The following is a 22,530-nucleotide window of genomic DNA, read 5'->3' as shown; positions in this document are numbered from 1 at the left end:
CGAATATACCACAGCTTCTCTAGCCATTCGTTTGTTGATGGGCACTTAGGTTGTTTCCAACTCCTTGCTATTGTGAACAAAGCTGCAGTAAACATGGGTGTGCATATATCTGCTTGGATGTCAGCTATGGTCTCCCTCCAGAAGGATTTTGGAAGCAGTAAATCACACAGGAGACTGCCCATCCTTCTCCCTGGGAGCACGTAGTGAATTCAAACCGAGTGCCTCTCACTCCGCAGTGCAGCTCCTTCCCACTAAGCCACCAGAGTTCCCTGCCTTCTGGATAGTCCTCAGCACATTTCCTGCTACCTCAGAGGCCAAACCAATCTTGCAGTTCACATCAGCATGAGAGAAATTTTATAATACAAATTTCATTATAATATATAATAATTTTATAATCCCCTGCTGCGATGGGGATTGGAAACCCGCTGGAGGGACCTGTGAGTCGGGCAGACAGCAGGGAGTGAGTGAGCGCTAGGGGAAGGTCCTTGTTTTAGCTCCTGTGGCTCCAGCGTCCCTCAGTTCCTTGGCACTCCACTTAGCATTGTGTGGCCGGTTGTGCTGACATCTGTGTTGAATTGACTACAGCTCAGAAGTCATTAAGTTTGAGACATACCTTCCAGCGAAGTGCTATTCTCATTTGGGATTAGAGCCACAGACAGTGGGGGTTAGAACTCCAACACATGCTTTGGGAGGACTCGATATTGTCTGTAACACTTTGGGTTAACACTTAGATTGGTGGATCAGTTGTTTTAAATTATTGAGGCAGTTTGTTTTATCTCTGTGTGTTACATAAAACATGCTTCTAGTAAATTCAGAAAACAGATGTGTTCAATTTGTATTATAAAAGAACTTGAATATTAGTTGAATGTTATAGAAAGTATTTTTAAGTTAGTTTCTGTGCCACATCTAGTTACCCTAACTCCATGAATCTATTTAAAGGTGGTACGTACAGCTGATGCTGTTTGTCATACCATCAAAACGTTCCAGGAATTGATATTTTAGTATGTTGTTGTTGTTATGTGCTGTCGAGTCGTTTTCGACTCATAGCGACCCTATGCACAACAGCATGGAGGCCTATTAATCCAAGGTCTTGATTCCAGTTCACTTACGAGTCTTTAGATCAAATGATAAAGCAATGAAACCCTCTGATTTCCCAAAGACATGTGATAAGAGAAACTAGCAAGTCCCACCAGTGTAGAAGTCACTCTGCTAGGTGCAAAGCTCCTGGGATACTCCAGCCAGGAAGGTCTTTTATTTCCTGTTGGGGAAAAAGTAAAGCTTTTGGACTTTCTCACAGAAAAATCTAGATCCCAGAGCCAGTACATTTTCTTAATTTCACATCTTTTGTCTCTCCATTTATTTCGCAGATAAATAAGTGTACAGGAAAATGAGTCTGGCTTTTGTGCCCAAAACATATATTCTGGTGGTCAGTAACGTGGCTTTTGGATTCCCCTGCTGTATGCTCTGGTTCTGGCAGTGTGGATTGCTTTGGTTTTGCTTCCTTGCACCTTCTCAGTCTTGAGTCTGGGGGGAAAAGGAGAATAGGAGCGGTCCTTGGTCCTTGTGAGGCTTCGCTGCAGAGTGGACATTGCCTGAGGTGCTGGGGTAGGGGTGAGAGCTGCCGGTAAGACTCACTGGCTAGAGGGGATCCACCCCTGGGCGCTTTTCCTGGGCTCAGTGACCATCCGTTGCACACACAGCTCCTAGAAAAGGTTGATTTTTATGGTGGAGATGTAGAGGTAAATGATAACAAATGAACCAGCCCCTTAACTTAGTTTGCCTTTTCAAAAATGACATCCTCTGAAGTTTTGTAACTGTGCCCTTAATTAGAAAGTAATTAATAATCCCAGTCACAAAAGGACAAATATTACATGATGCCACTGTTGTAGAATGGGACTGTCCTTGGGATTGGGGAGAGACTGAGTAAGATGGGTTCAATAATGTATACTGCACTGAAACAGAGGAGGGAGAAAACTGTTTAAAAGAGATATATAACTAGGTATTTCTGTCATCACAGGAGACTAGAGCGAGGGCTACATGGTGGAGGGGACCTGGGGGAGGGTTTGTAAAACAATGAAAGAATCATTTCTTTTACTTTTCCATAATTTTTGGACTCATGTACTTATAACTTGTTAGTCAAAATTGTGTCTTCTAGGTTGCAACACCCCCATGATTCATCTTCAAGGATATGAACATGTACGGCCAAGCACAATCAGTAAGAGTGCATCTTAATTCCAAAATCAATCTCCATAATAGTCTATGTGTTTCCTACTGCCAAAGGGGCCCTTCAGAGTAGTGAGAGAAGATCTTCACCCTGAAACCCACAGCGTCCCTTTTCAGCAGGAAGTAGCTAAGAGAATACGCCATCCCCTTTTCCTTATGACTCAGGGTGAAGTCTCTCTCAGGGAGGAGTGATAGGGAATGGCAAAGGACACACTGACAAAGAAGATTAATCAGAACTGGCTTTGACAAGCACTGTGGCATTTGGACAAGAACAAACTGGGAGGAGGGTAGAGAGAATAGTGCAACAATGAATGAATGGAAACCCAAAATCTCTGTAAATGTTTATGAAAATTAATAAAATATAGAAAAAAAAAGAAAAAACTCAAAAAATAAAAATTTAAAGGAAAAGACAAAAAAATTAATAAAGTCACTATGTACAATAGAACGAAAAAAAATAAAAGAAAGTAGTTAATATACACATACTCTAATTAAAAGTGTCGCTGATCGATTTCATTAAAGAAATGATTTGTGTGTGTGTTGGGATAGTCCACATTTCTGAGTACTTATTTTCTTACCCATGCTTTCTCTGTCAGTGTCACAGACTCATCCTCATCTAACAGATAAGGGCTCCTGGGCTCTAGAAGTTGTTAGAGCGCTTGCAGCTAATTCTGTCAAGGCTGAGTCAGGAACAGCAGTAACATTTTCTGGTTCCTTAGTCAGGTATCTCAAGTTGAGCAATTGGAGTTGTTGCCACTAAGGATTGAAGTGCGTGAAAGGGCAGATGGAGCTTGTTGGCTTGCTGGTGAGGAGCTTGCAGTGTGCATTTGTAGAATGTTATGGTAGTTCTTTCATCCTAAAGTTAAAACCCTAGTCCAATTCATCCTGGATCCTTTAGTGTACCTGGCATAAAATTAGCCAGTGGTCCTCTTAACTGGTGGGTGTTTGTTGTTGTTAACAGTTCTCTAAGTTTACTGTGCACCCAGCGACCCATCAGCAGGTGTAATGTTGGCTTGGCTTTGGGAGACCTTCCACGGGGCTTGGGCAAGTGTGTTCTCTCTTCATTGGTTAGGACACTTGGGGTGAGATGAGTTGGCGTTGCAGTAGCTCACTGGTGCAGTAAGTTTCTGTGACTTTCTGGTTTGGGAAAAAGTACTGACATGGGACATTCTGAGTTTTGGGGCAAGTCTTTACATGGGACTTTTTGGTTTTGGGAAAAGTCCTAACATGGGACTTTGTGGGGTGATCTTCAACCTCTGTTTTGCTTTTTAGTCCAGCATTCCCGCCTCTGTGGTGGTAGGGGGTGACAGGGTCTTCTGGCTGTCTCCTGATGGATGGGGGTTTAGGGGAGGTGGGTATGATACGCTGTCGCATTTGGAGGGAGCGGTGTGTACCTCACCCTGCACAGTTCACTGTGGTTTGCTTGGTAAATGCACGACACTGCTGCTTTAGTTATTCTAGTGTCCGGAAGGCCAGCAGTGGCAAGAGGCAGCCTCATTCACTGTTGAAGGTAATCCAGCTGTAAGAATTGACACTTTAAAACACTGTTCATCTCTTTGTGTTTAGTAGGTTTTTGTCATAATCTATAAGTAACCAGCACTGATAGTGTATCCTGTTTTCTTTCAGACTACCAAAAGGAAGCGTGGCTACATTAAAAACAAACTAGCTTTTAAGAAAGGCAAGAGAACAGCCAAGAAGACTGTTTAACGGCTCCGTTCTGGTTCCTGACTTGAAGCACTTGTCCTTGTGAGAACCGGTCTTTGCCTTTAGCTCATGTCATGTTTCACAGCAACAGAGGGTACAGAACCATCACTGGTCCAGGCTAATGTACAAAATTTCCTGACAATGCCTGATTTATAAAATAAAATAAAATTGGCTTCTTGAACAGCTGTTTCCGATTGGTAATGTGAAGCAGGACAGAGCTCTGCTGTGTGTAGCAGCAGGTTTTTTTATTGGTACATATTATCCTTCAAATCTGAGAATTTGGACTAATCACACCAAAGAACCCTCTAATTTGGTCCCTGGCACATGCATACTTGTCAATGTTTTTATTGTTTTACAAGACCTGCATTTTGTTTGAATTACCCAAATAGCAATATGTAAAATACAGATGACTGTGAGAGGAGAGCTGCTTGAACCAGTGAACTAGTCCAGGCCCGAGAAAAGAGGTATTAGCAAAGTAATTCTACTTCCTTGAAATATATTTATTTTCATGTTTCTCCAGAGCAAAGAATGTTTCATCAAATGTGCATTTTCTCTTGCTTACTGGTGACTCTGTATGCGAAGACGCTGCTATTTCAAAGGGAGACCTTAGAGTCACTAATTGATTCCAGTCGTATTTTATGTTGGCACATTCTTGATGCTGTTCGCATCTGTTTTCACCAGGTACTTACAGAGCAGATGTCATACATTGTTTCATTCAAGGGCTAAATTTCTATCCTTTGGAAATCATGGCAACAGCACGGCATGTCCTGTACTAAGATGGAGATTTTCGTCCTGAGCTTAGTGCACTATGTTTACATGCAGAAGTTGAAGGAAAAACCCTTAAAGCTGACAGGTACCCAGAGTTCCTTTTCTGTGACTTTTCCAAATGACAAAGGATTTGTAAACTTTGCCTAGATTTCTCTATTTTACAAGCTGTATCCATCACAATGCTTTTTGTTCTCGGCTCCATATTTTTAAATCCTTAAGCATTTGATGAAACACTCTTTAGAGCTATATGCATTTTCTTACTTTTATTAAAAATGTGTCAATTGTAAAAAAAAATGCACTAAAACACGAATGGAGATTGAACATGTTCACTTTCCAGCTTATAGGAAACTTTCTACAGACTTGAAATTTTCCTCCATTTGTTTAGTAAAAGTGAAAGTGAGGAAGGGTTTTCCTGCCACAGGATAGAACTTTTTTTATATAACAATTGTAACTTACACCACTGCTTTTGGTGGGAAAGCGCAGAATAGTATGTACCTTTTATGAAGAAGAAAATGTAATTTACAATGTTCCGTGAGAATGTTACTGCTGATTTTCTTTTCCAAGGTGTAGAATATTCTTTGATTTATAAAATTCATTTTTGACCCAGATGATGGTTCTTTTACAGACCAGTAAAATGGCTGTAACATTTTCACAAATGACGTGTAACTAAATCTGGATTTCTGATACCTTGTCATTGGGGGGATTCTATTTTACTTTGTTGCTTTAAAATTTAATGCAGAGAAGTTGTTGACTGTAGGGGAAATAAAGTTAATTCAAATTTTGTGTTAAGTGTTGTTATTTGTAAATCAAATACTGAACACCTCCCTGCCACCTTTGTTTACATAAGTTTTTTTTGAGAATAGGCACAGAAAAGAATAGTTGAAAACACAAAAGTGAAACCAACTCTTTGTCTCCTTCACTTGTGAAACTTTTTAGAGACAGATGCTACCTAGCTTAGTAAGATTTTTCTTTTCCCTTTAAATGAGAATCTAGCAGAAGACCAGAGTGCTGCTGCGTCGGGTCTTCAGTCTGACTGTTTCTCATCATGAAAAGAGTCTCCTTAGCTTTTTAGGAGCATTTTGGTTCGGTGGGTTTTCTAAGAAGAAAAAAAAAATGATGTAGCGGCTTAAGCACTTGAGGTTTTTACTGCAGTTGTAGTCTGGATACGTAGGACTGTAGGGTAATTGGCTGGCAGTGTTTTCTAGATCTCTGAGTTCAGCTCATTTATATTCAGTGACACCATAGACATCAGACTTTAAAAATCATAACCTTAAAGTTCTAGAATGTAAAACAGCTTTTGTTTTTACTCTGTACCTCAGAATTGAATGAAGCTAGAATGCTTTAGTGTAAATAAATCAGCAAGTCCAATGACAGTTTAGTTTTCAGATTTTTATTGTTGCCAACTTTGATTTGCATCCCAAACCCCAGAGGGTGAGGTAGCGAGAAGCTGTCCTGCAGAGCAAAGCCGTCCTATAGAGCGTTGGATCCGCAGCCAGGAGGCCCCGCAGCGGCGAACGTGGAGCTGCTGCTGCTTGAGGGGTGTCCAGGTGATTGTTGTTAGCGTCTGTCGGTTGTCTGATTCACGGCGACCCTGGAACGCAGATCTGTGCTCGTCCTGTCCTGCACCTTGGGTGATGCACAGGACTAATCCCCAGCGAACCAAAACACCACTGGTTCTAGTCCACGCCAGCGACCCCTCAGGAGACAGCCTGCCGCAAAGTCCTCTGAGGCACAGTTTTGCTTGTGAACTGGAATGGGTTTGATGGGGGGGGGGGGTTTGTTAGTTTGTTTTGGTTTTTTTAGAAATGCACCTTGCTCTGTAGGTGGAGTAATGGAGAAGGGCAGGGCTCCCTGTACCTACAGTTGAGACGGTAGGTCATTGAGATGGGAGCAATGGCCAGGAAAAGCACTGCTGTCTAATCTTGTTTTTTAAATTAAGCTGTTTTCTCAGTCAAATGTACCAAAGAGAAGAACACAGAAACAAACAGCGTGGTGAATTGCAGCAACACAAGTGACATAACCCGAGCACAGCCCAAGGAAAAGAACGTGCCAGCACCCCCGAGGGTCTTCAGTCCCCTCTCAAAGGTAACACCTCTAGCTTTTTAAACAATTACTTAATGTTAGGACTTTATCACCTGTTCTTCAGTGGAAACGTGATTAACCACATCCAGCATTTGAACGAGATAAAGATGGACTCAGGTATAGTTTTTCTTGCTCCGTATTGTGTTCGTGAATCTCCTCCAGTTTGTCCGCAGCCATCAGTGACAGTAGCATTCCCATGTATGTCTGTACGTCAGACCATTGTTGACAGCATTTGCATTGTTCTGGTTTGAAGATAATCAGGATGGTGGTGTAAAGAATATTTTTTCCAGCTGTTGGTGCTTGAACATTCATTTCTGTAGATACTTATTTAACAGTGAAATTGTTTTTGTGTGATGATGACAGTTCTGACTGTTCTATATCCTGACCAGCCCTTGTGAGCCTTTGAATTTTGCATCTGGTAGTAAGCTAATAATAGTATCTTTAAATGTGCTTTTTCCAAGTTTGCCCAATTATCAGATGTCAGTTTCAGCCTTTTACGTGTTTATTGGATTATCTTTAATCGCCATTTTTAATATTTCTGGATGTGAGGCCTTCATCATTTCTGACTTGGAGTTTATACACAGTATCTTCATTTATGAATATTGACCATTTCAGTTCTCTAAGGAGCTGTGGTGGCTCAGTGTTTAAGCCCTCAGCTGTTACCCAAAAGGTCAGCAGTTGAAGCCCAGCAGTGACTCCCAGGGAGCACGGGGTAGGCCCTGGGTGCTGTTCCTATAATGATGACTGCTGAGAAAGCCCTCTGTGTCCTGTAGAGCTACTAGAATTGGACTGAACAGAACAGCAGCATTTCATTTTCTTTCTGCACAGACTTCAGTGCTTCTGGCCTAGGAATGATAAAAGCTACACTGGGCTCGGGGGACCTAGAAGGGAGAAGTGGCACTGCCAAGCCAAAGGCATGCAGGTCAGATCCCCCAGCTGCTGCACGGGAGAAGGCACAGCCTCCTCTGGTCTGACAGCCTCTGAAAACCCACTGGAGGGTCGGCGCCAGCGTGATGGCATGAGTTGGATTGGGTTGTTTTTGGGGTTCTGTCTGATGTGCACCCATTTTCAGTCTCCCCAACACTGACTATAAATGTGGTACGAGGACTCAGCCCAACCACTAGAGTTAGTCAGCTCAGGAGTGCGATCTCCTGACCCCCCAGATCTGCTGTAAGACTCCAGGTGCCAAGTGCAATTGTGAATATTCCCATGGCACCCTTAGTTATGACTGTCTGGGTCAGGATTTGGGGTCCCCTTCACTTCTGACTTTGTAGCTGTGCAGTCAAGGATTCCCAGTACCCTTTTGGTTGATAATCCGAACAAATCGTAGAACCTGAGCACTGCACAGTGGTGTGGGTTTTCTTATGGCAAAGAGGGCATTTGGTGGTCTGGTCAGTCGCTAGGGGGGATTGCATGAGGGACAGCTAGAAACACAAATGAGACAGAATTCTCAGAGAGACACCACATTGTGTCAAAGAGGAGACCCTTCTAAGCACCTCACATCAGATGGCTGGTGGGCTTTCCTTACAAACACCACTGGCTGCCTCCTTCCCTGTGTGGTTAGAACGCCATCACATCGTCTTTACAGCCAGGTCACCACTTACCCAAGTCGTTGCATTAGCATGATCAGATGGGCTCTGGAACCCCTCTGTGAAAAAGAACCGCCTGAGTCATAATTTGTTATGTGCCATTGAGTCAACTACGACTCAGAGTGGTCTTGTGAACAGTGGCTCGGAGTCTTGTCCTATCTTGAGCCACCTTTCCCATCTCAGACACAACTGACCTCATTCCAGTCACTGTGTCAGTGCAGGTCATCCAGGGTCTTCGCCCTCCTGGCCACATGTGAGACAGAGCTTCAAAATTCTTGCCTCCGAGGAGCAACCTGATTTCACCCTCCAACACAGACCTGTTTGTTCTCTTGGCAGCCCGTGTATAGTCAGTGCTCTTCTCCAGCACCACAGCTCGAAGGCGTCGGTGATTCTCCTGTCATCCATATTCATTGTTCACCTCTCAGATGCACAGCCAGCAACTGAGGTAAGTCTAACTTACCTTGATCTCTCTAGATAGTGTCTCCTAGTAACCAGGTACTAAGACCAAATTCTGTATGTAGAAATTCAAAGGGTGTTGAGGATTGTAAAACTTTTTCTTGCCATGGAGTGGCAGAGAGGTTTGAACTGTCGTCCTTTTGGTTAGCAGCTAAGCTCATTAATGCCGCCTTCTCTGTGTGGGCATCATCACAGTGGCTGTGCTTTCTGTTCTGCCTCTGAGGCAGAGCATTTGTCACTGCATCTTTGGGTGGTGGTACTGGAGATTTTTGTCTTTAATCACATTAAGAACATTTCTTTAAATTTCTTAAGTTGCTTGCAATTTGATTTTGTCAATTTTCCTCCCTTGATACACACTGATTTTCCATATTTAATATTAAAGCTTTTCTCCTTAATCTAGTAATGTAACAGCATAAGCTTTTCTTTTACAATGTTAAACAAAATCTATATTCCTAGAAAATAGAAAACAGCCAATAGACTTTTCTTTGTAAAGATTTTTAATTGCAGATTGAGTTATTTTATGGAAGTTTTAAAATTTTTGATGGTGTCAATTTTGGTATATTGTAGGGTGGTTCTGTTGGGTTTTTTCCCTGTTTTTAGAATTGGGTTTCATCTTGTCAGAATTTGAAATGTGTGTGAAAATTATGCTGCTTTCTGAGGGTGGTTTGTGCTAAGCACTGTGGTGTTTATCGGTGGACCATTTTTACATCATGGTCATCAGCATGGATTTGGTGGTAGATGTGTTTGCCTGGGTGTGCACTGGGTTACTGTTCCAACTTAAAAGGAATAAAGATACACAAAGGAAAGAGTTCCCCCTAAAGGCCAGTGTTGCTACCTTAAAAACCCTGTAAAAGTGTTGAGAAGCTGGTGTCTTAAATAGCCCTCGGTGTTTTTCTTCACTTCGTTTTCTGTTCTGTTTGCAAAATGATGGAAAGGTTGGGGGGGCAGAGAAGTACAGAGGAGGATATTTCTCATGGTAAGTTTATGAAAGACGGATTTGTCCTGATCTGAATGTGTTGGATCTCCACGTATTTTGTTCCTGCTTTATTGATGATGCACGGATGCGTTTGAATTGTAGAGTGAGATGTGAGACAAGAATCTGCTGTTAACTACATTTCTGTAATTGACAGAACACACTGTATTCTATCTTGGAGCATTAAATGCATTAAATCCAGGTGATAGGGGGAAAAGCACACACAAAAAACCCCACCCCAATTAACAGCCTTAACCTGTAAAATTCATTGTTTTCCATTTCTTCAAATTCATTTGAAAGTTGGATGTTGAAGAAAGATGGCCCAAGAATTGGGAGGCCTTTGAACTGTGCTTGTTGGTAGAGAATGGTGAATGTACCAAGGACTTGAGAAGAAACTAACTTGGAAATGCGACCAGGTTGTGCCTTAGAGACAAGCAGGGTGAAACCTTGCCTCGCACACTTCGGGCGTGTTGTTAGGAGGGCCTGCATCCCTGGAACAAGAAGGGAGGGAAGGAAAGGAAGACCTCGCTGAGAGACATGGGCAACTGCCACAGTGACAGCCCAGCAGGAATTGTGAGAATAATGCAGGTTTTCAGTCTGTTGTGCAGAGAATCCCTGCACTTGGAGTACTCCATGCACTTAACTACCAACAACTACTTGTGTTATGCAGATGACACAACTTTGGTAAAAGTGAGGAGGACTTTAAGCACTTGCGTTTCACATCTCAGCACGAAGACCAAAACCTTTACCGCTGGACAGCAGACGATGACAAGACAGATGCAGAAAAAGATAGGCATTGTCAACAGGTTCCTTCTACTCAAATCCCCAGTTGCTATCCACGGTAGCGGCAGTCAAGAAATCCGAAGGTAAGTTGGGCTGGGGAAACCTTTGTCAAGGACCTCTCAAGAGTACTGTATCAGTTCAGAAACTCAGGATGCACCTGATCCAACCTGACTTTGAGTTGCTTGCTGTGTATCTCAAAGTTGGACAGTGAGGTAAAAAATGACAGAAGCATCAGTGCCTTTGAACTGTGTTGGAGAAGAGTACTGAATATATCCTGCGGCCGGCAGAAAGAACAGCCAAGTGTGGCTGGGAGGAGGTGCACCCGCGGTGCCCCTTAGAGGCACCGATGCTGAAACTTCCCCTCATATACTGCAGCATGATGTCTAGAGAGGTCAGTGTTTGGAAGATGACATGTTGCTGAGAGAGATGAAAGGTCAAATAGAGAGAAAGACCCCTAACCAAGGATTGACAGTGGAGAACCCCCACCCTCCCATAAAATGCAGTACCACTCAGCTACCAGTTTCATCAGAATTTCTGATTCCCTGAAAATAACACACACACACAGATAAGTATTTAATCGAAATATATTTGTCTAATATCTACAAAGTGAACAATTGGTTTTAAGAATGCAGACCAAAGGCACAAAATTATTACTACAGAGAAGCCTTCATGCTACTGGATTTTATAAATACCATTGGAATGGTACAGTAAAAAAGAAATGAAGCACTGAGCTAAAATCAAATAGTTGGCAGTTTTGCCGTCCGCTCATGTCTTTGACCTCACTGTGAAGCTGAGGACAGAAACGCAGCTGTAACCAGGGACACACTGCAGGCTTGATGCAGGTCTTAATCACAGTGGTTTGCTTGCCGAGTTTGGGTCAAACTTGAGAGGTGCATTTTTCAGAAAGTACAGGATTGAGGCTGTGTTGCAATGTATGCGCATGCGTGTGTCTATTCAACTTGAAAGCCCTTTTATTATCACAAAAGTGAAGTCATAATTTATTTTCTGCTATAAAAGAAACAGCTTCTGAAAAATGTACAGCTAGAGCTGTGAGTGTGAGAAGTCATCGGAGGCCTCAGAGAGGAGGAAACGCGGAGGAAGAGACCTGGTGTACATCCATTCCATCCTGGAGGACTGACGTAAACCAGAGCCCCTCCCACCCCTCATCCAGCAGGAAAGAGTGCCTTATCTCGGGGAGCGGGGGTGCTGATTGAAAATTGGAAGCAGGAGTTTAGAAATGATCACCCCCCACACTTCTACTAAAGAGATCAGCAAGGCCGTGTCGTCTACAAGGCTGTGCCCGTTCAACTGTCCTGACATGAGCTGACTGCGCAAGAATACCTTCGTGAATGGAAAGGTGAAAATTAGAAAACCTCATTAATATAAAGGAGCTCATCATCTCCCAGGTAGACCTGGGGGGTGCAGTATGTACAGGTAGCCTACTAATACCCCGCACGTGTGTGTAGTGCATGCGTGTGCTGAACACACGCAGACCAGTGCACACGTGTCCTAAATGGCTCTTGAATGGACTCAGTTGCACAGCAGAATTCTGGGGGTGCCCGTTTCAGAGTATGCCCTCTCATACTTGAATGACAAGAGGTTTCAGTGAGGACCTGCAGACCCTTGATACCGTACCACTTTAATTCCTACAAAACAGGGCTTAGCCAGGAAGTGCTGAAGCTCCACCATCAGTGTGCCTTCCAGAGGGGACTGACGTAGACCCAGCCGTCACCCTGCAAGAAGAGAAGGAAGGGAGATGTTACATGGAGAGCGACTCGAAGAGGATGTGCTCCCCAGCCTCAGGGACACCAGGGCCGGAGGCTGTGCCGGGCGGTGGTAACTCACAGCTAGGCCTTCCCACACCAGCATGTCAAAGGGGAAACCAGACCAACACCATGAGACTTCTTTGGGCTTGCATCGAGAAATACAACTACTGCGCAAAAGGAAATTGAGAGGTAAGAGAAAACGGAAACAGATGAAAGGAATGGCTTAAATAGGAGGCATTTGGACAGTCCAGAGCCACCTGGCCCAGAGGAGAACCCCAGGAACAACAGCTGTGAACCCTGTCCGAGCCTGCGTCATCATGCTCCACACGTCAGTCCACTGCATCCATTTGGCGCAAGGACTCCCCTGACGTGTCCAAAGTATGAGATGAAGCTCACCATCTTCACCTTCAGAGAACACACTGGTTGCACTTCTCCAGGATCCATGTGTTCCTTTTTCAGTCCACAACTCAGAGGCCTGAATTTGTGAAGTCTTTTGCCTGTTACTGGATTTCTTATGGAAGCCCTGTAGTAGTCTGTAAACTTAGGGACTTCACTCTGTTAGGAAACGTTTTTGATGCACATAGGGACTTGATTTTTAGAAGGTCCCATTTGTTTTTTGCCATCTCCTTGTAGTGCATTTCTGGCTATTTTTACAAGCCAATTTATGCCACAGGCTAAGGCTTCTAAGTTTAGACCCATTTTTGTCTCTTACAATCCTTATGGTTTCTGGCTTTACTCCTTGCTCTCTGTTCCACCTTGAGTTTACTTTTGCATATGAGGTGAGATGTGGAGCCTGTTTGCTTTCTGCAGGTAGATGTCCAGTTTCGCCCGCACCATTTGTTTAGAGGCTCTCATTTGCTAGGTTTTGATTCCTTGTCAAATAACAACTGACTATACGTAGATGTTTGAATTTCTCGGTTCTCAATCCTAGTCCATTCATCTGTGTGGCAGTCATTGTACCAGTACAGTTTTGGTTACTACTGCAGTGTTGTTATTTTTCAGAAGAGCTTTGCTTATTTAAACATATAGATAGCTCATATGGTAGGATTACCACTTTGGCAATGCCAAGTTTTCCTATCCATGAACAGAGAATATTTTTTCATTTAGTTAGGCTCTTAGTGGGTTGCTTGGGTTTTTTAATTTCATACTGGTTTACATACAAAGTTTATAAAGTTCTTAGCTGTAGAGAGATCTACTGATCTTGCGTCCTGCCACTCTAGTAAATTGGTCTAACGGGTTTTTTGTTGCGTTTTTGAGGTATTCTGTGTACCCTACCCTCTCCCTTGCATATAGGGCCAGTTTCATCACCTCTACCTATTTAGATGCCTCTTAATCCCTTCTCTTTCCTGTCTTCAGATTACCACTTCTATTCAATACTATATTGTTGATGAACTACCCTCCTGTCTGGTTGCCACACTGTTCTTCATAAAGTCTACTGTTGTTAAGTGTGGTCGAGTCGTAGGTGACTCATAGCAACCCTGTGAACGAAAGACCTGAACACTTGTATGACTCTCATCCTCTCTCCAGGTTCATAGGGTTTCCGGAGGCAAGCTGTTTATGGAAGTGGATGCCGCTCCTGCTTCCAGGCTTGTCTGAATCAGGGAGCTCCACCAAACACTGTCCGCCACGGGTGACCATTCTCACACAAAGTCTAGCTTTTCTAATTTGCTCAGCACAGAGAACACTGCAGCAGCACACCTTTCCGATTTTAAACTGTGCTGTGTTCCCTGCTATGTTGGTACAACAGCCTCTTGGTCTAGTTACAGACTTTAAGCATAACTTGGTGTTCTGGGATTCTCAGTTCTCCTCAAGGTTAGCCGTAGTTTATGATCCTCAGAGTCAATAAAATACAAATAGCCGTCCTTCTGATATTCTGTGCTTTCAGATCCATCAGTAAGAAGACTCACAGCACAGTCTCTTCTAAGCTCTTCTTCTGTCAGGGTGTACTGTTCTAGCCATTTAACCATTTTTGGATGATTTTCAGCCAACATTTTCTTTGCATATAGTATTTGTGGACACTTTTTAAAAAATACTCTTTTCTGTTGGATCATCTTTCTTGAGAATGGGATGTGTCAGTGGGTTGCCCAGGGCAGTCAGTTCAGCTCCTTCTCTGTTCTCTCTTTAGGGAGCTGTGGGACCTACGCCAGGTGACTTCACGAGCTGCTCTGTTCTGAGGGACAAAAGATGGAGTTTCCTCTTGTGTGATTTACAGCCTCGCAAAACCCGCTGGAGGGTCAGCCACGCTTTGTTCCTGAGACACAACACTTTCTCCTAAAGAGCAGGACTCTCGAAGAGGCTCTGCCGCTGCCTTCCCCCGGCCAGGCCCCTCTCTGGTGCTAATAAATTAGTAAGTGGGAACAGTTTGTGCGTGGTGCTTTGTTTCTGGAGACTGGACTAGCTTCCTAGGAAATCCCCTCCCCAAAGGGACCCGTGAGTTGCCCAGTTCTCCCACAGGATACTAAGGCTGCACCCAGAAGCCTGCTCCCTCTCGGGGCCTGCCCTGCCTGGTTCCATCCACCCAGCTGCACAAATGCGATGCCGCTCACCTCCTGCACAAAGTACTTGGGCCTCCAGGCCACACACAGGCTCTCCCGCTTCCGCTGCTCTGCCCGCTGCTGCTCCTCCAGCCGCCGCTTCTGCTCTGTGGCCGCATCGATGTCCCCCAGCCGCAGGCACTGCGTCACCTCCCGCCAGAGGTTCCTGGGGGAGACAGGAGAGACAGGCTGGTTGGCATGCTCCAGGTGAGAGGGGGACATGAGGGAGAGTCCCAGGCTGCCAGCTGCCCTTGTCCCCAATGGAGAGCAGAGGGGCACAGGAGAAAGACTACCATGGCTAACCAGGCACAGCGTGCAGATGACAGATACGTTAACACATCCACACAGCCTCGCCGCCGTGATGGCGGTGTCTCCATTTCTGCAGGAGTGCGCACAGGTGCGTAGAGGTTAAGGCTCTAGCCCCAGCCAGAAGCTCCCAGACGGGGAACAATGCCACTTCCCCACAGGGAGCCACAGCTGGGCCTCCACCCCAGACAAGGAAGTCCCAATTGACACCTTCAGGTGACAGTGGGGTCCATGGGGGGTGTGAGGAAATAAAAGACCGCCAAGGGGGCTGCGTCTGAGGACGGGCTCTCACAGGGCTGATGCATGCCAGGCCAGGCGTGGCTGGCAACCCCGGGCACGGGCAAAGACTACACAACTTTACTCTGGACCCTGACAAGCAGCTGCATGACTGAGGGCGGATGCACCAGCCCACCGGCCACACCGGTCCCTCTGCAGGAAAGGCCAGCGGCCCCTGCACGGTTGCTGGGCCCATGGACCTGATGCTTCTGGGAGTGCCTCCTCGGCAAGAAGGAAAGGGGAGGCTCTGCCTGACACTCGGGGCAGAATTTACAAAGGAAGGCCCATCCCCTCCCACTGCACAGGGCTGGGTTCTGCAGACCTACACAGAACATTAGACCATCGACACACCAGCCGGGCTGCAACCACACAGGAAGGGTCCAGTCTGCCAGTTTTATAATTCTTACACCTTTGCTAGTCTGATAAGGAAAAAAAACCCACCCTCTCGATTGAACACAAAGGTCAATTTGACCTCTGTATATAGTTAACTTTGCAATCAAGCAACCGATAAATGGATTGAGTTTACATTTTCAGTTAAGGCATTCAAAGTCCACTATCTTCATTTGTCTGTCCTTAACTGTAAAATAACCCAACTGGAAGCTTCCAAGGGTCCACCCCTAGGTGACAACCAAACAATATTGAAATCAACCCAAAGAATACAACTTTGGGCCCATTTCTGTCAGCACAACTTTCAAAGGTTTCCCCTCTGTCACTTGAAGATTCCCACACCCAACTTGAGCGGGATGGAGTGAAAACAGTGGGAGCAAAGTGGCTTGCTGTCCAACCATTCAGACATTTTTATGATGTTAACTGCAGCCCTCGCACTAACACCACTCTGCTCTCTTCCCTGGGACTTCTGCCTTCCCACTCATTCCCAACAAGTCAGAAGCAACTCACAGCTGACCCTCCAGCGGGTGTTCAGAGGCCGAGTTGCACGGGAGAGATCTTGCTCTGAGGAGCAGCTGGTGGATGTGAGCAGCTGATCTCTTTGGCTTGGCAGCCCCCCTCCCTCCCCACAAGGCTGCCTTTGATCGTGTGTGGTTCATTGTTCCAAAGAACAAGCACGTGTCTCGTGTCATCCTTGGGCTGGAAGCTGAGCCATCAGGATGAGTCCACCGGCCGAGTCCAGCTCTTGAGGTCAGCTATGCAGAGGGCTGTGCTAGCCCTTAACCTGGTGTGTGCCTCTTACCTGGACTCCATGGGGTCCTGCTTCTCCAGAGGCCTGATCTTCTTGGGGTACACTGGCAGCGTGGTGGTATCGATGACTTTGGTCTCTCCGTTGCTGTAGGTGAACTCTAAGGTCCCGTTCCACTCCCCGTGGGCTTTACAGACGATGGTGTTGGTGGGGTTGTGCTTCACTTCTGCGGTGACCCTGTCAGTGAACGAGACAGACAGACTGAGCTGGATTCCCAGAAAGCACCTCAGGAGGTGCACTGATCGTTCAAGGGGCTTTCTGTCAGGGGAGGTCTGAGCCTAACGGTGTGCCTGGGCCAAACTCAAAGATCAGACACCGTGGGGCAGGAAGAGGACATGAATGGGCAGCTGCTGGATCATAAATAAAGACTCACAACTGGCTGGTGGCAGCATGCCAGAGTGGGCACAGACCTGGCAAACACAGCGGTTCTGCAAAACTTAGATGATGATGTTATGTGCCATCGAGTCGCTTGCAGCTCATAGCAACCCTATGTACAAGAGCCCTAAACCCTGTGCCAAACTCGCTGTCTCCAACACACTTACTCCCACCACCCCAATTCACTGAGTCAATCCACCTCATCGAGGGTCTTCCTCTCCTGTGCTGTCCCTCCACCCTCCCAAGCATGGCATCCTTCTCCACGGACCAGGTCCCTCCTTGCAACATGTCCAAAGTATGTCAGGGAAACTTCAGAATCCTTGACTCCAAGGCGCTCAGTTGAAAATCTAGCAATTCAGTGTAAAAGAAAAATCCCATTTCTCTGAAAAATAAGATACTATCTAATTAGTGCTCTTAACCACAGAAAGGGTAAGCATAGGGAGATCTTTGCAATATTCGAGTCAATACATAGGTCTGATCCAGACTCCAACAGAGATGGAGAGAGAAAAGGAGAGGGATGTCTGGGTTACCCCCAGTACCCCCTCCACCTCCCTGGGCAAGTGACTGAGGAAGAGAAGCCGCTCTCAGCATCAATCACCCACATGTGCACCTCCGAGGGCCTTCAACCTCATGGCAAAGGCCTTGCGGAGACCTCACTGTGAAGCCACGGTCCCTCCTCCTCAGTTACACAGGAGAACCAGAACCTGCTCCCAAGCAGCCCAGTGGGGTGCGGAGCTGCTCCTGCCTGGACGTGCACCCCGAGCTGACTGGCGATTCAAACAGCTGGGAAGCTCTGTTCCTGAGTCTGCAAACAGCCACCAGAAGCAAGACCAGAGAAGATAAGTCTCCCAGGTCTGCAGGACACACTGAGGAAACCGCTGTGTGCCGACAGACAGGCGGCTCCTACCACTGACTGAAGGACAATGATAGAAATCAGGGCTACAATTGAAGGACCCTGGCAGAAGGGGAGAGGAACGTGGAGCAGAGCCTCGAACTTGCACACACCGCCACAAAGGCCGACTTAGTCACTGAGCTGAGCCTGGAGGGCCCCTGGGACCACTGCCCTGAGATGTGCATCCACCACGGCTGATTTCAAGCTACCAATGGGAAGTGGAGCTGGGAGAGACATGCGCTGCTGTGACCTGATCCATCCATCAGTGTCGCTCAAGTTCAGACCAGGAGGACTCCAAGCTACTGCCAAGTGAGCGGGGAGGACCCCAGACAGCAGCTCAGTCACTCAGAGGATGTCTGTCACCTCCACTTCATCCCAGCCTCACCTGGACAGGTGGCACTCTCTCCCTTGGTGGGTCCCCGCAGCCCAGGCCTCCTACCTGTGGACCTTCCCTCCGTAGAAGGGCTTCGTGTGGAAGGTCACGGTCGCCGAGTAACCAGTCTTGGCACAGCAGATGCTCACTTTCCCTCCGAGCTCCACCCAGGGGATGGTGAGGATGGAGCGGGCGTAGGCGCTGGGCAGCGTGAACACATAGTCCTCCCCGTGCTCCAGGAGCCGCAGCACGCCTGCCGGACGAGCACAGCACGGGACAGTGACGGGAGGCCAGCAGCGCCCTGTGGCGTGTGGCACGTCTCACACACACACGACACGCACTCTCTGGGTGCCAGGGCCTGGGCAAGATACCGAGACCGCAGCACTGGGCAAGGCACACTCGGTTCCTGCCCTTGGAGAACAATGGATATTGTTTGTCAACAAAAGTTACAACTCACAAAGGTGGGAAGGAGATACAGCCGGGCCGTTTTACCTCCAGCCGGAGCAGCTGACCCTGCAGAAGGCCCACCAGAGAAGCAAGGCCTGAGCTGAGTAGGAGCTGAGTAAGAGGAGGGAAGAGCTCAGCGGGGACAGCACGTGCAAAGGCCCTGAGGTGGGAAGGAGGCTGGCAAGCATTTAAGAGCAGGACGGAGGGGGGTTTACATGAGCCCTGGAGGTGAAATATGTGGTGTGGAGCCCACCATGTCAGCATGATCGAGGACTTGTTCCTGAAACATCTGAAAATCATGTGAAAGTGTTCTCTTCGTCCTAAGAGCCTTAGTCTCCATAGTTCTTACCAAAAATATCAGAGAAATCAGGCAAAAAAACCTGTTTGAGAGCAGGAAGTTGACACCCACACACCCTGTGAAAGCTCCTCCCCAGCCCAGGGTCTCCAGCCTTGGAAAGGTCAGAATCCTTTTGGGTAAGGGCACAATTATGTGAGTTTATTTTCCAGACAAAAGGACCCCAGCTTTCACTGCATTCTCACAGGCACTCCCCCCTTCCTTAAAAAGGCGCCTAGGACCATCTGGTTTGAGCACACTGGTGGAGGGGCCCAAGCCCAGTTCCTATTTAGCTTTTAGGCTGGACACCCCCATCAGTGCTCCAATCTGGGGCTTCATTGCCAAGAAGCCTCCACCCAGCTTGACTCTCGCTCACCCAGGGTCACTGTGAGCCCTTCAGTGCAGCCAGAGGTGGTCAGTGGCCTCCCCTCCCTGGGTGTGACCACTGCCTGGGTGTCAACACTTTCTGGGGTCCGACTCCCACGGCTGCACACGCATTGGCTCCTTTCATCCACACGCAGAGCCCGTGAGTCGTGTGGAAGGCGGCCGGCCCTACCCTCTCAGGCTGAACGACTATCTGATCAATTAAAAGCCAGCATCTGCCTGGTGGTGCGTGTGCCGTTCTCCCAGCCCCGTGAGCTCGCCAGGAGAACCAGAGCAGAAACAGACAGCTCTGGAGATGGGGGTCATGATCACCACTCCTTTCTGAAGTCAACACCACAGTGCGTTCCGTTAGAATTCTGTTTTGCCCTTGAAAAGTCTGTCACTGCTCTCAAGCTGTGGTATATAGAATATTCTAGACTTGTGCAGAAACACCAGCCTCACTCTCAAGGATGGCCATCAAGTTGAGATCTCTGCGCTCACTGACATCCCTGGGCCTATAAAGCCCAGGTGTGCTTAGGGGTCTTTCTCATGGCCTGTGTGGCGAGGTGGGGGTCCACCATGGGGCAGGTGGGAGCTGAGATCAAAGGAAAATGGGGCTGTGGACCCTAACGTCCTGCGGGCTTGGGGTGCAGGTGCTTCAGAAGCATTTCAAGTTCTCACTTTCTGGGAAGAGAAGTGAGTATCTTTTTTTTTTTTTTCTCATTATTTTTCGAGGGACGGGGCCGCTGGGCTAAGTTGACAAAAATCAAAGTTGCCGCCATCCGCACAGGCCACCCAGCTGCGGCCCCAGACCCAGGGTGGGAGAAGTGAGTATCTTAATGCATCCGTGATGACACCAGATCCATGGACTAACGGAGCACACGGGACTTCATCCGGGCTGCCTCTCAGATGGAAGAAGCGACACTTTGGAGCTGTGGTGCTGGAGAAGAGTACTGCGTATACCACGGCTTTAGAGCTGTCGTGTTGGAGAAGAGTACTGAGGATCCCGCGGCTGCCAAAGGAACATACACATGTGTCTTGGAAAAACTGTGGCCACATTGCTTCTTGGAGCAAAAGAGATGATGAGGCTTCCTCTCACATACTCTGGGCGAGGGTCATCATGCTTGGAAAAGTGGAGGTTCAGGGGAAGAGAGGAAGACCCCCAATAAGAGGGATTGACAGTGACTCAAGCGATGGGCTCAGGTGCGTCAGGCAGAGATGATGAGAACGATGCAGGATAGGGCAGCGTTCAGATCAGCTGCTTGTAGAGAAGCTGTGAGTCCTAGTCAACTCGATGGTACCTAACAATTTGCTCCAGCTTTTAAGCCCAGGCCACCTACTGTGCTCGCTCAGCTTGTGTCCTTGCTCGGTGAGCTTGCGCGCTCGCTCGCTCTCTCTCTTCCCTCACTCTCTCGTGCTCTCTCTCTTTCTCTCTGTCCCCAGCACACTCATTACAGAAAACAGTCAGTCCCCAAAAAAAAAAAAAAAAAAAAAACAGTCAGTCCCAGCTGACCTCCACGGCCCCCTCCTCACCCACTCCTTTAGGGGAGGGCCACATCTTCAGTGAAGGGAACAGTCAGGTGTTTCTGCCCCTCTTCTGATCAGGACCTTAAGGGAAATGGTCAGGTCTGAAGTATTATTCTGTGTTTCAAAACCTACTTGGTACCAAAACAAGTGAGATCAAACACACATAACGTGCTGGCATGCAGCCCCTGCCCCAGCTTGACAGGCAGGCTGCACCCCGACACCCCTCAATGCTAAAAGACATAGGTGCAACACCATCTCATGGGGACACAGTGTTACAGAAAGTTTCCTGGCTGTAATCTCAGCAGATCACCAGGTCTTTGGGTCAAAGGTCCCTCAGCGTGTTTACACGGCGAACCTTCAGTTCTGCAGCTGAACAGAGACCCTTTGTGCCATCTAGGAACTTTGCTAGCCCTCATCATCCGATCAATCCCAGCTCACGGTGCCCCACAGGACAGAGAGGAAGTGCCCCCGAGGGTCCCCAGGCAGGGCATTTTCAGGGACGCAGACTTTAACCTTTCTCCCCACGAGGGAGCAGCTGCAGAATCTGAACCTTGGACCAGTGCTCCTGTAACAGACTCGGAAACTGAAGAACAAACCCACTGCCCTAGTTGAATCAGTTCATAGTGACCATCCATCTAGTCTTAGTGGGAGGAGACTGTCTCACCTTCACCCCCAGTCCCTGGCGGGGACAAGCTGCTGGTCTCGGGGTTCAGTCACTGTGGGGACCAGCTGATGGTTTTGGGGCTCACAGTCACTGTGGGGACCAGCTGATGGTCTGGGGTTAGCAGCGGGCCACCCACAGCACACTGTGCACCGTGACAACACACAACTTGGTGGTAAATCTTTCCAAGGAGGCCAGTATGTCTGTCTACACCACCACCTCACCCAATTGCTAGTTCATGGTTAACCCTTCCTGACTTAAAACTGTGGGTCCTTGGACCTGACTCCCACCCCTGCAGCAGGCTCTCTTCAGAAAGGACCCACACAGCCAGATGCTGTGTACCCAGAGTCCTCTGGGACTCCCGGAAACCCAGCACCGTTCGTGAGCTGTGCGACCCAAGCTTGCTTCCTCATCGACCGACATGGAGACGTAACACGTGCAACACCTCCTTAAAGACCTGGACAAGCTCCTCCAGACCATTTTAGCTCCCACTTGCCGGCAGGTGACCTTAACCTCTCTGAGCCTCGGCTTTCTCACCTGTGACACAGGGATGGCTGTGTCCACACCTCATGCGGTTAGTGGGAGGAAGGAGAAGGCAATTCCGAAACACAGTTAGAAGCCTGCCCTCTGGCCTCCCCCTGCCAGACAGAATCCCGCCAATCCATGTCCTAATTACCCCAGTTCTCTGAAGAGCCTCCGTGGATGGGCGGATGGTTAACAGCCATTTCCGCCAGGGAAAGAAAGGACAAACCCGAAGGTCTGACCCCTGGAGAGTGAGGTGAGAAGAGAGTTTAAAAATGTAAGGTTTTCTGTAGGACAGAGTCTCTTCTCTCCCACTCAGCTTTAGAAAAACCTCTTCCACACCAGGGTGGGAGGTTCCTCCAGCCCCCAGGGCCAGGCAGCAAG

The 22,530-nt window shown here is 47.4% G+C and overlaps 2 protein-coding genes across 3 annotated transcripts in view; one reads left to right on the top strand and one right to left on the bottom strand.

The window, feature by feature from the left end:
- STT3B (STT3B, subunit of the oligosaccharyltransferase complex (catalytic)) overlaps positions 1-4,105 on the top strand; it is a 46,985-nt gene extending 42,880 nt beyond the window's left edge. Inside the window, exon 15 of the mRNA XM_006890627.1 lies at positions 3,847-4,105. Within this exon, the coding sequence (XP_006890689.1) occupies positions 3,847-3,927 (81 nt within the window). The 3' untranslated portion in view covers positions 3,928-4,105. The remainder of the gene's footprint in view (positions 1-3,846) is intronic.
- Positions 4,106-12,263: 8,158 nt separating this feature from the next.
- Positions 12,264-22,530, bottom strand: part of OSBPL10 (oxysterol binding protein-like 10) — a 324,861-nt gene continuing 314,594 nt past the window's right edge. For both annotated transcript variants that reach the window (XM_006890625.1, XM_006890626.1), the window contains 4 exons: positions 18,359-18,545; positions 16,647-16,829; positions 14,888-15,041; positions 12,264-12,308 (listed from right to left, as the gene is read on the bottom strand). In XM_006890625.1, the coding sequence (XP_006890687.1) occupies positions 12,264-12,308; positions 14,888-15,041; positions 16,647-16,829; positions 18,359-18,545 (569 nt within the window). The remainder of the gene's footprint in view (positions 12,309-14,887; positions 15,042-16,646; positions 16,830-18,358; positions 18,546-22,530) is intronic.

The sequence above is a fragment of the Elephantulus edwardii genome, unplaced genomic scaffold (genome assembly GCF_000299155.1).
Source record: "Elephantulus edwardii isolate Elephantulus edwardi_28Jun2011 unplaced genomic scaffold, EleEdw1.0 scaffold00091, whole genome shotgun sequence".
Lineage (NCBI taxonomy): Eukaryota > Metazoa > Chordata > Mammalia > Macroscelidea > Macroscelididae > Elephantulus > Elephantulus edwardii.
Note: the sequence above shows the minus strand (reverse complement) of the source record. Positions and strands in the feature narration are given on the sequence as shown.